Raw genomic sequence first — 12,824 nt, forward strand, 5'->3', positions numbered from 1 at the left:
AAGAAAGAATTTGTATAAAATGTATTTGTATCTGAAAATTACAGCAGTGGTTACTAAAAAAATAAGCACTTCTTGTTTTCAAAGTTACAACTTACACACTCACAAGTCTCTCTTTGTAGAAATTGTACAAATATGAAAAATATAGGGAGTGGCTTGTATATGATGGTTTAGGTGTTGACTCATTGAGACGAGAAAGTACTGTGTTTGGGATCTCCTCATATCTTGTGGACATCGTCTGTCTTTTTATAATGGCTTCTTTTTCAGACCAAAGACAGCAATAAACAGAAGAATCTCCACAAAAGCAGGTAACACACTAGAGGGAGAGAGATAAAGATCAACAGGACATTATTTATACTTGGTGTTTCTGATTTTTCTCTCTTTATCAATGCAAACATCAACACACAGACAGACACACACACCACAAACCTGCAGACTGCAAAAATAACCCAATATGTCCAGCATTCCCACTTCTCAAATACAAAAAAAGACAAGGAGACAGCTGCACTGCAGTGGACAGCCAGTGCTGGGTGAAATATTTGTTAGGGAAAACACTTCTGCAAAATGAGCACATACAGTATTATAGTGTATACTGTATATACACTAACCTGCAGATGGCAAGGATCCACCAGTAGATGTCACACTCCCACTGCTCAAATAGAAAGAAAAGCAAAGCCACTGAAGCACTGGCATGGACTCCTATTGCTTTTGAAGGTTGAAGTCATGGAATTGTAACTGATGGCTAGATTGTTTTTGTTTTGTTTTTGTTTTTAAATATAACTTTATCTGTTTTACACACACACACACACACACACACATATATATATATAATTACATTACACTGACACTCAGTGTGCGATGGACTGGCAAACTGTCCAGGATGTACCCCGCCTATCGCCCGATGTAGCTGAGATTGGCACAGCACCCCCCGCGACCCTCTGGTTGAGGATAAAGCGGTAGATGATGACTGACTGACTGACCGACACTCAGTGAGAGTGAGAAGGGTATAAGCAGCTACAATGGTCCCAGTGCATAATCAAACTAGGGACATGTAGCCAATTACCTTACACATATCAAGGCACTCATGGATGTCATTTTAAATTAAATATGTTACTGTTGAACTCTCCTGTTACAAGCACATAACCCACTGTGGATGTGAAGGATACACAGGAGACTTTGACTGCAGTTGAACATGGACACTCCTGAGAAGAATCCGGCCAGCTCTATGGCAAACAGACCGAGTGTGACTCCCAAAGCCACCACCAACCTGAAACAAAGTGACACATTTGTGTGTGTTTTTTCTTGTTTTGTGAGTGTTACATTTGTCAAATGTGTCCTTACTTTCTGTCTTCAGTGTCATATTGCTCTTGCGTGAAATCCAAAGGTAAGCACGCCTTTACATTGTTGTCCTGTTAAACAGACATTACAACAGCTCATTGAGAAAAGCACACAGTTGACATTTGATACACAGGGCTTTTACTTAGGGACAATAACACTGACACTCTGAATGTGAGCTGCATTACTTTTATTTGTCACATTTACTTTTAATATAAAAATACATTAAGTATAGCGAGGACCACAATCAATTGCAAAGTAGAGTGTCCTATTTGCCATTGGTTTGGATTTATTGGGTCACATGACAAGGAGGCTATTGATTTTTTTATATTGATATACTTACTGTGTATATCTATCTATAAGCACTAAAATCCATTAAAAAAAAGACACGATCCCTGTTTGTTTAGCATTAGCCTAATAGACGTTGAAAGCAAATTTGTTGATGGTCCCTGAGTGAAATATACAAACTAAAGCAACAGTTCACAGATCACATAAAACCTTAATAATTCTAATATATCATATATGACTGTAAAACGTAGAAATGTGTGGCTTACCCTTGACCAGAAGATAGTGATAACGATGACAAGGTGAGCTATGATAGTGAGAAACCGAGCAGGAACGATACTGCTGACAGCCGACATGCTGAGTCAACACTCACTGTTTTATTTCTCTATTTGTTGAGTATTATAGCAATAACCGCGTTCTTAATCTTTTAACACTTAGCTACAGTTTGATCACAGACAAACACGAATAACATCGGTCGAGGTTGAACGTGAGTTACATGTAGTTAAACTGATAATAACAATTCATTTGATTTACAAAGCCCTTTCAAAGTGCAACAGGTTAAACCGTACAAGCCATTTCGCATATATGTGTTTTTTTGAACAACACTACACACGACGTCGACGGTGTAAACGCTAAAGGCGGTTGCTACAACAACCGTACAGACGGTGCATTCTTTATAACTGACCGACCGGGCGAACAACTAGAATTTAAAGGTTCCGGTGTTGTGTCGAAAGCTGTTTCCTCGCAGACATGTGTTGCACCTCTCGTATTTCCTGTCGCAAACCCCACTCTCTGTGGTTATGTTTTGGATAAGACTGGGTTCAGAATAAGAGTAGATAGTGAAACATAATCTCAACGCGGATATATCTTTAGACACACAACACAGGACACGGACGACATTTGAGAAAGGACGAGCCATTTCCCCCCCTTTGTCCAACAGTGCCATCTACAGGCAGTTTGGAAAAATAGGCCACAAACGATTGAACGATTGAGCGTAAAACATGGAATAAACACCATCTTTTCTACATTTGGTCGCTATAATAGTGGTTGCACTGCTCGTGCATTGTTAAATATGTAACACATACTCCATACATCAGAACAAAATAGCGACTGCTGTCACAAGGAATTGAATAATTTCTTATTTTGTTATCATTTTTGGTTTCGTGGTCAATGCGGCTGTGTGTGTGTGTGTCTGTGTGTGAAACAGCCTGCGCCTCCACCTCCCTCTTATTTCTACGACGACGCCACATAATCAGCGTGTGCGCAGCAGCTCACAGTCAACACGGAGAAGCACCTGGAGCAGATCTGCTGTGCAGGGTCAGCAGTCACTGGTCCAGGCCTGCAGCTTTTGTCTCAGCGCCAATGAGTAGGTTACGCATCCTGCTCCAGGCTGATCCTACCACTCGTTTTATATACGGTCTGTGGTGAATGTTGGAGGCAGCAGCTGACAGTGGAGACATGGCAGAAGCGGAGTTACAAACCTTTGCCTCCATCATGGACGCGCTGGTTCGCATTAGTGTAAGTATATTTTATTCTCATTATTTTTGTTTATTTCATCAGCGCGTGCTATAAATGAGCTCAGCTGCGCGTCTTTTGTCCACCGTCTGCGCATTTATCCACACAATAATTTCGACAACCCCCCTGAATACACGTAGCCTGCGTCCTGAGGCGTTTAGATTTTTTTTTCGGGATCTAAATTAAACCAGAGAAATTGTTGCGTTTAGGCGAAGCTCTGTCATCGTAGGTAGAAGCACACACGCGCACACACACCACATAATCTCAACATTCTAACAGGTAAAACAGGGTGTTTAATGCTCAAAATTAACAAAATATACTACAGCAGGTGAAAATGCCTGCTTACAGGCCGCATATGATGGGGAGGTAGAGCTGATGCGCGTTGTCATAGAAACGGGATGCTGCGTTCAGAAGCTGCAATACTGGAACAGGGCCTACATAGTCAACTGTCGACTTCTTGGTCACAAGTTAACTATTGTACAAACCCTGACGCCATACTTCACTACCTATCATTTTAGTTGTATTATTTTACCTTACGCTATATTTTGTAACTTATTTTTATTGTTTTATTGCATGTGAGTTTTTGTTGTGACGTCTGTACAGCACCTTGAACATACCTTTGTGCTTCATAAGTGCTTTATAAATAAAACTTGCCTTGCCTTGCAAAACGCATGTAAAACTGAGGTGGTGACAAATAGAGTAGGAAAAAACTATGCTCTTCATTTTACAACTCTCCTGGGTAGTTAAAGATCTCATAGGTTGCTCAGCATATTTTTCCTCCACTTTTGCTCTCTTCCTGTGCTCTGTATTTCCAGCAGTGCAACATCTGAACAGCAACTGATTCTGTAGAGCTCCATATACCGGTGACTCAGCCTATATCTGGTCTTACACCCTGTACAATTCTCTCCTCTCCAGTCAAACATGAAGAGTATGGAACAGGAGCTGCTCTGCCCAGTGTGTGATGAGATGGTGAGGCAGCCTATCCTTCTACCATGCCAGCACAGTGTGTGTCTGCTGTGTGCAGCAGAGGTGTTGGTACAAAGAGGTTATCCTCCCCCAGATCTCCCTCCTGAGCCAAACTCGCCAGCCTCCACACCCAGCACCCGCTCTCCACGCCAGACACGCAGACCCACACCAAGGACCCCTGACCGCCTGGAACGCGTCGTCAGAACAGGTAGTGAAAGGACTGAGATGGAAACGTTGAGTCATTTGTCAGTGAGCTGTGCTGGAATGTGTGAGAGAGGGGGAAAAAATCACCTCAGTGTCCATGGAGTGATGTCACTGTCCTCTTGGATTTCATAAATGATCGAGCTTACACATCACTATCTTGCTATGCCCACAAACCTCTATGTATTTAAATGATGCTTCTTTAACTGCATGCAGAACAATGGCTGTAGAAGCAGGGTGAGTCAAAGAGGCAGAAAGACAGTAAGCATTTATGAGCAGCTGTCAGTCAGTCATCATCTACTGCTTTATCATCCACCAGAGGGTCGCGGGGGGTGCTGTGCCAATCTCAGCTACATCGGGCGATAGGCGGGGTACACCCTGGACAGTTCGCCAGTCCATCGCAGGGCCACACACACAGATAGAGACAAACAACCATTCACTCTCACACTCACTCCTATGGTCAATTTAGAGTGTTCAATTTACCTATCCCCACATTGCATGTTTTTGGACTGTGGGAGGAAGCCGGAAACCCGGAGAACCCGGAGAGAACCCACGCACACACGGGGAGAACATGCAAACTCCACGCAGAAAGGCCCTTGTTCCAACCGGGGCTCGAACCCGGGTCTTCTCGCTGCAAGGCGAGAGTGCTAACCACTACTCCACCGTGTGACCTTTATGAGCAGCTGTGTTTTCAGAATGTTAGTAAGCAAAAAAAAAGCATTTCCTCTTCTGTACACTGACCTGTATTTATCCCTGTGTTCTGTGTAGAGTTACGAGGGACTTTTGTTTTAACATTTTCTCACCAGTCTCTTTCTCACAACTGTCTGTCATCCCCACACAAATCATCTATTCAACACATTTTCCCCCCTCTACAACTCCATCTTCCTCCTTTTCTCACTCATTTCCTCTACATCTGTGTCCTCGTAACAGTGTGTGGTACATACCCAGGGCGAAGGCGGAGGGACATCGCCCCTCCCCCCATGCTGTTCCCATGTCCTTCCTGTCAGCAGGATGTGGAGCTTGGAGAAAAAGGCCTGACTGACTGCTTCCGCAACCTCACCCTGGAGCGTATTGTGGAAAGGTGTGCATGTGCACAAAAACCATAAATACAGTGTGTAGACTAAAGCAGACAGAGTAGACAGAGCCTTTACTGCTGTCTGGAGCTTTTTTATTTTATTTTATCAGGCGATCATAATTAGTTTAGAAACAGAACAATCTCAAATTTGGATAAAATCCCTTTTAACCTCTTCTGCAAGCAACAAATAAAGGCAGCAGAGGAAGTGCCTGTTCGATTCTGATTTATACATGAGACAGGAAATCATTTGCTGGAATGAGTTCATGAATCTTCTCTTTTACCCCAGATTAAAGGCAAAGCCTAAGAGCGGATTGCAGGGGCAGCTAAAAAAAAAAAAAACCTCTGCAGTGTCGGACAGCAACAATTCTAGTGAAATGGTCAAATCCTTACAAACATGAGCGTAAAGAAACTATTAACAAAACATCTCCCACATGTCAATCATTATCTTAAGTCATCAGTTTAAATAGTGAATATCAAAGTGACAGGACAAACCTAAAAACATATCACAGAAGTCATACAATAAAATGCAAAAGTACAGCAATCACATCAGCATTGACAAAATGAAATAGTTCTGAGATGGAGAGAGAGAGAGTTGTGGGGATGGATGTTTTCCCAGTGAGTCTGTGGTTATTTTGGTTTTGTAGAAATGTGAAGGTGCATTTTTTACTTTGCAGAACACTCTAACAAGACAGGTGCTGGCAATGTATCCAGGCCAGGCAGTTAAAAGTGTTGGACTCCAAACTACTGAAATGAAAGCAGGGCAAACCCAGACAAGTTTACAAAACTCCTGTCTTGGTTTCTTTTCTTTTTTTTTGTTACTGCTGCAGAAGTGCCTAAGCCCCGCCCTTATCTCTGTGTTTACAGGTACAGACACACAATGAGTCTTGGCAGCGTTGCCATCATGTGTGGTTTCTGTAAGCCCCCTCACTCTCTGGAGGCCACTAAAGGCTGCGCTGACTGTAAGTCCAACTTCTGCAACGAGTGTTTCAAACTCTACCACCCATGGGGAACACCCCGAGCTCAGCATGAACACATTCTACCCACCAACAACTTCAGGCCAAAGGTTTGTTTGGTTTTTGTGTTTAGTTCATGACAAGGAACATCACATCGAGTGTCTTGTCTCACGCCTTAATCCTCCACCGCTGTGCTCTAGGTCCTAACATGCACAGAACACGAGCAGGAGCGATTGCAGTGGTACTGCCGCAACTGCCACAGGTTGCTGTGCTCACTCTGCAAGCTTCAGCGTGTCCACCATGGACACAAAGTGTTGCCTGTAGCACAGGCCTACCAGGCTCTTAAGGTGAGAGTGTGAAGTGTGTTTAAATATGATGTCAGGGGATCGGTCAGGATGCAGTTTTACAGCGTTTGTTCTACAGGACAAGGTCACAAAGGAAGTCAACTTCATCCTGGCCAACCAGGAGACAATCCAGAGCCAGATCACTCAGCTGGAAGCTGCCATCAAACAGATGGAGGTGAACCGGCTTTTATCTGCTTTGTTTCCACACTGTCTTTGCACAAGTGCAGCACAATCTGTCTGAGATTGTGTCAGAATTCCAATCCATGTACATTTCCATAAAGTAATAGTCTTGACACTGATCAACAACATTCATTTTGAATAGATATTATTATCATGCTTTTATAATGTGTGGTTCCAGGCCTAGTCTCTTCCTTACCTCTGTAATGTAACTAACTTTGCAAATGAGGGTACAGGTGATATTATTACACCCTCTAGAGGCCAAACACTCTAGTGCAACCTTTGCTGTAATCACTAAATCATCTTCACTGTTGTCACGTTTAATCTATCATGGACTCACTGGAGCTCTCTCTGTCTGTCTGTAGGCTAACAGCTCAGTGGCTCTGCAGCAACTGACCTACTGTATCCGGGAGCTGGGAGCAGCTGTAACCGAGCGTCAGGGAGCTTCGGCTCTGGCCCTGGAGGCATCTCGGAGCAGGAGGGAGGAGGCTGTGTCTGCTCAGGTCTCAGAGAGGCATGGCCTGCTGGAACATGAAGGTCTGATGGCATACACAGTGGAGCTGCTCAAGGAGACCGATGCACCCTGCTTTGTTCAGGCTGCCAGAGTCACTCACAGCAGGTACCTGTGGCAGAAACACAAGCCGACTCCGAGACTGTCTTCATTTCTGTCTGACGTTCCTCATTTGTCTCTTCAGGCTGGTGAAGGCCATAGAGCACCTGCAGTGTTTCTCTCTAGCTGCTGATCCCTCCTTCAGACATTTTCACTTAGATGCATCCAAAGAGGTCAAGATTATCAACAGCTTGGAATTCATACATGGTGAGCTGCGTTGTTTCTGTGGTATAAACAATTGAAAAGTGATTTATATATATATTTATAAAGAATAGAAACCTGTATGTGTTCTTTGCTTTCATTCACCCACAGCCCCTCTCGCTCCAGTCATTGACACTCAGAAGACGTTAGCTTATGACCAGCTGTTTTTGTGCTGGCGCCTTCCTCAGGACTCGGCCCCAGCTTGGCACTTCTCTGTCGAATACCAGCGACGAGCAGGAGGAGCTGGGGCCACATGGGGCGGCACCAGATCTCCTAGCACCTCAACGTCCTGGCAGCGCCTTGACGAAGTGAGAGGAACGAATGCCGTGATTGACCGGCTGCAGATGGACAGCGTGTATGTGCTCAGGGTGAGAGGATGCAACAAGGCCGGGTTTGGAGAGTACAGTGAAGATGTGTACCTTCACACTCCGCCAGCGCCTGGTGAGACATTTACACCTGAGTCATTACATTATCATTCTTTTTTTACATTTCATACACTTGAAAAGTATTTTCATCTTCCAACCCTGGTTTATAATCCAAGTATTAATAAAGTCCCGCAAAAGAACTGCAATGTAAATAGAAATAAAAACATGTAATAACACTGAATTTTTTGCTTTAAACTTGAACATTCCCACTATTAATTCATTTCTTAATTTTTATTTTTTATGTTTGTTTTTAGCATCTTCACCAAACAGTCCTTTTTGTGTTTGGCATTCCAGTTCCATCCTCGTCAGACTCTTTCTGCCTCTGTGTTTCTTGCTCCAGGTCTGTCTTATTGCACGGTTTATTTACTGTACGTCATCCATTGTCCATTTCATTGATCTATCTGATCAGCTGGAATATTATGTAGTGAGTCAGTGTTACCCCTCCCTCTGTTTCTCATATTTACTGTTAAAATCACTTCCTGTTTTACTCATGAACACACCTTTTTATGTCCTCCCACTCTTCTGCTTGTTTTTCCATAACGTGATTAGACTTGCTGTAAATCTGCTCCAGTTTCATAATCTGATCCCCAATCCTGACTACTTTGTCTTTACTCACCTCACCATCTTTCTCCCTCTTCCTCTCTCCATTCCTCCTCTCCCCTCCTCCCAGTGTTGAGTTTCTCCTTGGACTCTCGCTGGTGTTTGCATGCTGACAGGCTGGCCCTCGGTAAAGGCCAAACCTATGCTCGCAGTGTTCCCGGCCTCTCTCTCCTGCAAGCGGCTGACCACACACTCACGTCTTGCCACTTGTCCTCTGATCTGCTGGTTGCAGACTTGGCTGTCACTCAAGGTAGACACTACTGGGCATGCTCCGTGGAGCCTGGTTCCTACCTGGTAAAGGTGCGAGAAAGTCTTGTCTGATATGAGTTTTTACCTTACATGCTGACTCAGAGTGGACCTGACCAAAGCTTTCTGTTGCCTGCAGGTGGGAGTAGGGCAGGAGGCTAAGCTACAAGAGTGGTTCCACCTCCCTCAAGACATCGCCAGCCCTCGGTAACTAAATCTGAGCACGCTAAATATACAAAAGCTTGTAGAATTCCCATCCGTTTCAAAGACCAGTCTTTGTTTCTGAGACGACCAAAGATGATACGGACAGCTCAGATCGGAGGAGAACTGAGACGATGCCAAACATGAACAGTTAACAGTTGGGCATCCTCTGTCATTCCTGCCTGTGAATGTATTTAAAGGGTTTTGGAGAAAAGAAGGAAGAGATGTCAAGTCAAGATGTCTGGCGCCTTCCTCTGCTGATACCTAGAGTCGACCATGGGGAGGACTGCATAGTTGAGATATGATGGATTACTTTACTGAGTTGTTAGGTTTGTGTTTAGGAATGTAACTTTTTCCTCTTACAGTTACGCTCATGTCGACGCAATCACATGCCACATAAGTGTTGGGATTATGTGCCATGACAGAATTGCCTGTCACTCTCCGCTCACTTACCTGTGGATACATTGATTTGCAATTGATGTTTTGGCCACTTGGGGGCAGTAGAACATCATGTAAACACCCCATTGATTTCAAGTTCACCTCATTTTTATAAATGAGGTTGATGAGACAAAACAGTACTTATTAAAACATTAGAAATGACTTAATGATTCAAAACACAGTCTTTTCAAACAAGTTGTAGTTAGTGCACTTCTGATTGCTGATGTGAAGGGAGCATACTTTAACTACATTCGTATCCTAGCTTTTCTCTTACTCAACCTACTTTTCTCCTCTCTCTGTTCCCCCCTCAGTTGTGACCCAGACAGTGGCCATGACAGTGGGCCTGAGGACGGCCAGGACTCCCCTCCCTTCTTCTTCCTCACTATGGGCATGGGTAAGATCCTTCTTCCACAAGGACAGAGTCACAGTCAGAGCCAGGGGGACAGTCAGAGCCATGGAGGAGTGCACTCCCATAGTAGTAGCCATAGTAACCTGTCTCGCCCTCACACTGCTCCTCTGCCACCACGACTGGGAGTTTGTCTGGACTGTGATAAAGGACGAGTCACGTTCTACGATGCTCACTCCTTGCGGATCCTCTGGGACGGACACGTGGATTGCTCAGCTCCGGTGTGTCCGGCGTTCTGCTTCATTGGTGGAGGAGCACTGCAGCTTCAGGACCTCGTGGCCAATCGGAGCAGCGAAGAGCCGCCGCCGCGGAGGGTGACCATCCAAACAAGAGCAACGAATCTCAGCAAATGAATAAGGGGATTGTTTTTGGATGCAGCTCACTGAACACATGTGGCAGTGAGTTGATAATATGACACTTTTGATACTTGACTGGACTGTTTCTGCTCAATGTGGCAGGATTTCCCTGTGGGTGTGATTTTGGTTTGCATCTGCACTTGAAAATATCAAATCTTTCTGTTCGCTTGATGTAGTTTTGAGTTTGTCCTTCTTTTTTGTCTCCTTGACTATGAACAGTGTGGCTGAAATGGTTCTATGCAGAATACTGTTGACAGGGTGAGTCAAACACATGTATTACAGGCACTATTAGAAGCTCTGCTCTCTATTTACACATGTTTAGATTTATCCCAGAAGAGCTGGGTATCAAATTTGCATGCAGGTGTCTCTCTCTAGCATTCATAATGAACATATATGCAGAAAACTGATTGTCAACTTGTAAAAGCACCTCAGACGTACTGTATGTCTGATTTTCTATCTTGATTTTTATGTAGCTTCAACGAGCGTTAACAATGTGCATACAATGCGGAATTAGAGAATATGGATATTCGTTGGTTGTGGAATTGTAAAGTTCTGCAACTTCAGACATTTTGTAAAGTCACTGTTTTGCATTTCAAAGAGACCTGTGTGACATTTTGGATGGACAAAGATAGTCAGTGCTGCTTCTGTGTTGTCAGACCACAACAAAGACCTGAAAGAGTTGAAAAAAAACAATAATAATAATAATGTTGACTCATTAAAAGAAGGATGCCTTTGTTTTTTTCACATTTTGACAAACACATGTAGATGGCCTGCTTATTCAATGTTAAACTGTGGAGTCTTGAGTGATTTGCACAATATTATTGGTCAGTAAGAAAGAGATGACGAAGCAAACAGCTGAAGTACGTCTGTTTTAAGATAATTACTTTTTACTGCTACTGACTGTAACTCATTTGCAAAATGTAGTGAGTCGGTTATGTGTGGAGAATGTAAGAGTTATGTATCACTTCAATGTAAGAGACGGTCTATATTGTAATATTTTCAAATCCACTGGCTCTGACTGTATTTTACTTTAGTAGTATTGATGTGTGTGTGTATGTGTGTGTGTGTGTTCTGAATTGTGTTACTGCACATGAATGACTTTTTTCTGTAACATCTCAGAAATCAGAATCTTCAAATCTAGACTTTGCCGAATGTTTCTATCATGTCACGAGAAATACAATAAATGAAATGGAGTCACTTTGAGTCAGCGCTCTGTTAGTGTACGTCTCTGTTTTATTCTTAGTGCAGACTTTTAAATCCATCCCTGCATCTTAATTACGGCTCTCGTGTTACAACCCCTCAGCCAAATGCGTTGGTCTGATCGTCACATGTTGACTTGACCTTTACAGAACGTAAACACTTTTTTGAAACTTATTATATGTGAGAATATAAAAACATCTCTTTGGTAAAAACCATTACGCAAACACTGGTGCCACCTTCTTTGCACTCCCTTAAGCACTCAAGCTTGAACAGGTTAAGTTGAACTTTTGTTCCACAGGGATTAAATATAAGAACATGGACACACCTTATAGGATGCCACATACAGAACAATGAGAGGAGGGCAACAAGCTAGTTTGTATTTATTTTTATCTTTATTTATCTGCTTTTACTTTTCATTTAACTATAAAGCTGCTGTTGAGATACAACGTGGTAAAGTCAGTCAACAAATTCATATAAAAGTGGTAAACAAAACAACATAACGCTGTTATATGACACACACACACATATATATATATATATATATATATATATATATATATATATATATATATATATATATATATATATATGTATGTACGAAAGAGGATATATATAGAGATGCCAATTGCAGCTCAATCCAAGACTGTGTGTGGGACGACCAGCCCTTCACAATCATACATACATTGGTTTGAAGAATAAATGTAGTCAGTTTTGTCAATAAAAATAAGAATAAGTCAGGTGACGCCACCAGTGTTGTAATGTAACAAATACTTTGTTACTTAAGTAGAAAATTCACGTATCTGTACTTTGTTATTTATATTTCGAGCAATTTTTACTTTTACTCCACTACATTTCCTCTAACAGTCTTTGTTACTCATTACTACCAAATAAAATCAGAAGAAGAAGAAGAAGAGTTGGTATTATGGTCTATATTTATATGAGCTTTTCTCGTCTTGATGAGCTGCTTTACACTATAGTTTTGCCATTCACCCATTTACACATCTTTCATAACGATTGACACGCTGCAACATGGGGTTAAGTGTCTTGCTCAAGGATACATATAGACTAGCAGAGCCAGGAATTGGAGTAGAAAGACAACTCTTTCTACCACTGAGCTACTATGGCTCAATCCTAACTCCTCACTTTTTATTAGATACTTTTACTTAAGCACATTTCACAGTAAATGTCATAGACTTTGAGACTTTTATGGTAAGATACTTGTACTTTTACTCAAGTATCACTTTTAGGTACTTTCTACAACACTGGATGCCTCAGATGAGGGCCGTGCCGCGG

At 42.6% G+C, this 12,824-nt stretch overlaps 2 protein-coding genes across 3 annotated transcripts; one reads left to right on the forward strand and one right to left on the reverse strand.

Annotated features, from left to right (window-relative positions):
* Positions 1–6: 6 nt before the first annotated feature.
* On the reverse strand, positions 7–2,392 carry LOC131471209 (transmembrane protein 107-like). Of its 2 annotated transcripts, none has more exons than XM_058647608.1 (5): positions 1,887–2,392; positions 1,339–1,406; positions 1,164–1,264; positions 427–523; positions 7–313 (listed from the first exon to the last, which is right to left on the reverse strand). In XM_058647608.1, exons 1-5 carry the CDS (start codon positions 1,971–1,973, stop codon positions 244–246), a joined length of 423 nt encoding a protein of 140 aa, XP_058503591.1. In that variant the 5' UTR covers positions 1,974–2,392; the 3' UTR covers positions 7–243. The 2 variants fall into 2 exon arrangements, with proteins under 2 accessions (XP_058503591.1, XP_058503590.1); XM_058647607.1 differs by lacking the exon at positions 427–523 and adding an exon at positions 606–702.
* Positions 2,393–2,805: 413 nt separating this feature from the next.
* On the forward strand, positions 2,806–11,534 carry trim46a (tripartite motif containing 46a). Its single transcript, XM_058647605.1, has 12 exons — positions 2,806–3,135; positions 4,048–4,306; positions 5,230–5,380; positions 6,239–6,437; positions 6,528–6,674; positions 6,751–6,846; positions 7,214–7,467; positions 7,544–7,665; positions 7,771–8,100; positions 8,755–8,984; positions 9,070–9,137; positions 9,881–11,534. The coding sequence occupies exons 1-12, from the start codon at positions 3,046–3,048 to the stop codon at positions 10,326–10,328; spliced, it is 2,394 nt and encodes a 797-aa protein (XP_058503588.1). The 5' UTR covers positions 2,806–3,045; the 3' UTR covers positions 10,329–11,534.
* Positions 11,535–12,824: the final 1,290 nt, after the last annotated feature.

This window comes from Solea solea, chromosome 13 (assembly GCF_958295425.1).
Source record: "Solea solea chromosome 13, fSolSol10.1, whole genome shotgun sequence".
Classification (NCBI taxonomy): Eukaryota; Metazoa; Chordata; class Actinopteri; order Pleuronectiformes; family Soleidae; genus Solea; species Solea solea.

Coding starts and splice junctions, on each gene's coding strand:
- LOC131471209 (XM_058647608.1), bottom strand. CDS start 1,973: ATGTCGGCTGTCAGCAGTATCGTTCCTGCTCGGTTTCTCACTATCATA. Junction 524..1,163: donor CTGCAGTCAAAGTCTCCTGT/GTATCCTTCACA, acceptor TATTTCACCCAG/CACTGGCTGTCCACTGCAGT. Junction 314..426: donor GTTATTTTTGCAGTCTGCAG/GTTTGTGGTGTG, acceptor CTCTCCCTCTAG/TGTGTTACCTGCTTTTGTGG.
- trim46a (XM_058647605.1), top strand. CDS start 3,046: ATGTTGGAGGCAGCAGCTGACAGTGGAGACATGGCAGAAGCGGAGTTA. Junction 3,136..4,047: donor ACGCGCTGGTTCGCATTAGT/GTAAGTATATTT, acceptor TCTCCTCTCCAG/TCAAACATGAAGAGTATGGA. Junction 6,675..6,750: donor AGGCCTACCAGGCTCTTAAG/GTGAGAGTGTGA, acceptor TTTGTTCTACAG/GACAAGGTCACAAAGGAAGT.